Source organism: Brachypodium distachyon, chromosome 5 (assembly GCF_000005505.3).
Source record: "Brachypodium distachyon strain Bd21 chromosome 5, Brachypodium_distachyon_v3.0, whole genome shotgun sequence".
In the NCBI taxonomy this organism is placed as follows: domain Eukaryota; kingdom Viridiplantae; phylum Streptophyta; class Magnoliopsida; order Poales; family Poaceae; genus Brachypodium; species Brachypodium distachyon.
In genome coordinates, this window is record NC_016135.3 from 5,416,220 (window position 1) to 5,420,167 (window position 3,948).

At 50.2% G+C, this 3,948-nt stretch overlaps 1 protein-coding gene across 1 annotated transcript; it reads left to right on the forward strand.

The window, feature by feature from the left end:
• The first annotated feature begins 2,092 nt into the window (after positions 1-2,092).
• Positions 2,093-3,646, forward strand: LOC100839979 (probable cinnamyl alcohol dehydrogenase 6). Its single transcript, XM_003581501.4, has 2 exons — positions 2,093-2,972; positions 3,071-3,646. Exons 1-2 carry the CDS (start codon positions 2,244-2,246, stop codon positions 3,425-3,427), a joined length of 1,086 nt encoding a protein of 361 aa, XP_003581549.1. The 5' UTR covers positions 2,093-2,243; the 3' UTR covers positions 3,428-3,646.
• The last annotated feature ends 302 nt before the right edge of the window (positions 3,647-3,948 follow it).

Consider the following 3,948-nt stretch of genomic DNA (forward strand, 5'->3'; position numbering starts at 1 on the left):
AAAGTCATTTTATAGGCAAATGTATTTTTAAATATTTTATTTTGAGAAAATTCTTGCTCCAAAAGTTAGATCATATGAAAATATGATTTTACAAATTTTGTTGCATTTTATTTGGAGTGATTTGGAGCTCCGAATCAATTTTGAGGTTCAAAAACAGAAAATAGATAAAAGAAAAGGAAAAACCATGGAAAACCGGCCGAACCGGACCGACCCGGTCAAACCGGACCGGCTCCGCCTAGTCCGAGCCGCCCGCTCTCCCTGACCGGTGGGACCCACGCGTCATCTTCAACCTTCGTCCGAAAAATCCGGCCACGCACGCCCGCGAACTGCCCACGACTCCACCTCCGATTTCTCCGCGCTCGGGCCGTTTTCTCCAAATCCTTCGCGTCACCCCGAAGGCCTCGCTTTTATCCTCCACTTCCCCCAAACCCCACGTCCAATTTCGCACCGGTTAGAAAGTAATTGCTCGCCGGAGTTCGTTGCTGCCACCGCCGTCCTTCGCGTTTCTCCGCCGTTCCGGTGAGGTTCTCCCCGCGCCCCTCCCCTAGCCTCTCTCCTCTCCCCGTTCCGAACGCCGTGACGCGCTCACCTTTGCGTTTGGCCGCCGCCTCCGGCCGCCCGCACCGGCCATCTTCCCCGGCACCGGCCGCCGCCCGAGTCCCCCACCTCCGGCCACCTGCCCGCGCCCTCCGCCGCGCCGCTCGCCCGTGCCGCCTCTGCCCGCTCCGACCGCCGCCCGCCGCGCCGCGCTGCCCCGCCCGCCCGCGCCGCCCCGCCCCGCGCGCACCGCCCGCCCGCGCCGCCGCCGGCGAGCTCGTCCGCCGGCCGGAACCCTAGAACCGGGCCAGTCAGGTTTCGCCACGTGGCGAGTTTTTGTTTTATTTTATTTTCGGCCGAAGTGGATAATGCACTTTTGCAGAAAAGACCCTACAACTTCAAACCTTTATATCTTTTAAACCGTTTGTCCAAAATTTGTGTTCCGCACCTTTCTGGAATCGTCGCAACGTGTAGAATATTTTGGCACTGTTTATTTTCAGTTTTGAATAACTTAGACAGTAGCTATTTACAGAATGGTGGTTTATGGTTTAAATTTCAAATGAATTGTTTCAAAATAGTTTTTAGCATGTTAGTTTACTATAAAATTATTTAAACTTGCTCTCTGTCCATTAGGACCAGAGAAGAAATTATATTGTGTATAATCATGGCATACAAGTTAAATATTGCTCTATGTTACAAAAGCCGCTCAATCTTTTGTTTTAAACCCTATCCATGTTTCATGCATATTTGTTAACTCCTTATTGGTGTATAATCTGTCCAAATCATTTGAACAGAGCTCCTGACTTTCACGGCAAAAAAAAAAATTCAAATTCTAAATTTTAATTTGAACTAGAATCATATAAAAACGGGGGAGTAGCTAGTTTTGGGTGACCTTCAGACAAGTAGCAGCACCAAAACATTGGAATCTGATACTATGAGAATTGAGAAACACTATCATTGTATACAGTATTGTACATACGAACAGCGGCCAAGGTTGATTGGAATGTGGGGACAGACGGATCAATACATACATGTATCTGACGCTGCAAGACTTATTTATGCCACTAATTGGTTGTGTGCATCATTTTTATGCAAAGATCGGGGTTTCAACCTCTTTTTTGAAAAAAAAAACTATCCCATCACTATGAGAATATAATGGCAAGGACTAACCTATTACTTGGCATTTTGAAGAACTAGGTTCGTGTGAATCACATGGAAATTCCTTTGCTTATGTACTGAACTTCATACCTAATTGCGTCGGATATAAATGTATAATTGCACAAAAAAGTTGGTAGGTACTACAGAACACTACATAATACTGGAAACAAATTTTCTTCAAACATTCAAAATCTTTACCGAACGACGAAGTATCTTAAGTATCAACCAAAATAGTTTATCAAGCTTGTGACCAGTGAAGACCATCAATATGACCAAGCGTTTAATTATACTATTTGACGCCGGACACATTAAACAAAATTTAGTCATAGCAGGTCAAGTGCAACCACTTCCATAAATTAGTGAACCATAGGCTTACTTGTTTACGAAACGACCCAACTGACCAACCGCGTCTAAACTAAAGCTCTGTATAAGTAGCCATGGACTGGAGACGCTACAATCACATCCCAACTCACAAAACAGCCAAACAGCACTAATCTTCTCCCTCACGCAACTGGAGCAGAGTGAGAAAAAGAGATCTTTTTCTGGCAATGGAGGTGACCCCGAACCACACGCAGACGGTGAGCGGGTGGGCGGCCACGGACGAATCCGGCAAGGTGGCGCCGTTCATCTTCAAGCGCCGTGAGAACGGCGTGGACGACGTGACGATCAAGGTTGAGTACTGCGGGATGTGCCACACGGACCTGCACTTCGTCAACAACGACTGGGGCATCACCATGTACCCCGTGGTGCCAGGCCACGAGATCACGGGCGTCGTCACCAAGGTCGGCACCAACGTGTCAACCTTCAAGGCCGGCGACCGCGTCGGCGTCGGCTGCATCTCGGGCTCCTGCCTCGACTGCGAGCACTGCGCCCGGTCCGAGGAGAACTACTGCGACAAGGTCACGCTCACCTACAACGGCGTCTTCTGGGACGGCAGCGTCACCTACGGCGGATACTCCGGCATGTTCGTGGCCAACAAGCGGTTCCTCGTCAGGATCCCCGATAGCCTCCCCCTGGACGCCGCCGCCCCGTTGCTCTGCGCCGGGATCACTGTGTACAGCCCCATGAAACAGCACGGGATGCTGGACCAGAGGGGTGCTGGAAGGAGGCTCGGGGTTGTCGGCCTCGGCGGGCTCGGCCATGTCGCGGTGAAGTTCGGGAAGGCGTTTGGGCTCCGTGTCACCGTCATCAGCACGTCCCCTGCGAAAGAACGCGAGGCCAGAGAGAACCTCATGGCCGACGACTTCGTCCTCAGCACCGACCAGAAGCAGATGCAGGTAATTTTGACTAGTAGTAATCACGGGTCAACTGTCAGTCAACGCAGCCAAAATTAACCAACAAGATCTTAATTCTGAGCTTAATTTGTTGTTTTTAGGCTATGGCGAGGAGCCTGGATTATGTGATCGACACGGTGTCGGCGTCGCACTCGCTGGGGCCGATCCTGGAGCTGCTCAAGGTGAACGGGAAGCTGGTGCTGGTGGCGGCGCCGGACAAACCCGTGGAGCTCCCTTCGTTCCCGCTGATATTCGGGAAGAGGACGGTGAGCGGGAGCATGACGGGGGGGATGAAGGAGACGCAGGAGATGATGGACCTCTGCGGCGAGCACGGCATCACCTGCGACATCGAGCTCGTCTTCACGGACAGGATCAACGACGCCCTGGCGCGCCTCGCAAGGAACGACGTCCGCTACCGTTTCGTGCTCGATATTGGAGGCAGCAACGCCAGGCTCTAGCTATAGGACACTTGCTGCTGTGCTCTGGCTACACGATGTGATATGTGGGGGGTACTCTGTTTCAGCCTGATCAAAGTAACGGATTCATCAGTTGTATAATGTGAGGAATTCAGCCATTCTGTCGTCCTCCAATTGGCTACGAGGCTACTAATTTGTTGCCTGTACTTCAATTGCATGTCTTCTTTCTGAAAGATATAATACTCGTATTCAGTTAGCTCTTGTTCATCAGGCTCTTAAATTTGCCTGTACTTCAATTATATCTTCTTTTTTTGAAAAATTGTGTGCTCGTATTCAGTTAAATTTCACAAAAGCACACTATTTTGGGGTTAGGCTTTCAACGGGCCACAGTTACTGCGAACAATCTTACCGAACCACATTTTTTGGTAAGGTAGTCTTGGAAAAACCAAATCAGCCAGATTAGGCCATTTGATGGCGTTCCTGACTCCCACCAGTCAGGCGGCACCTCAGACGACCCAACCCGTTTCTCTCCACGTCAGCTCACGGACCCTTTAACCCTATAG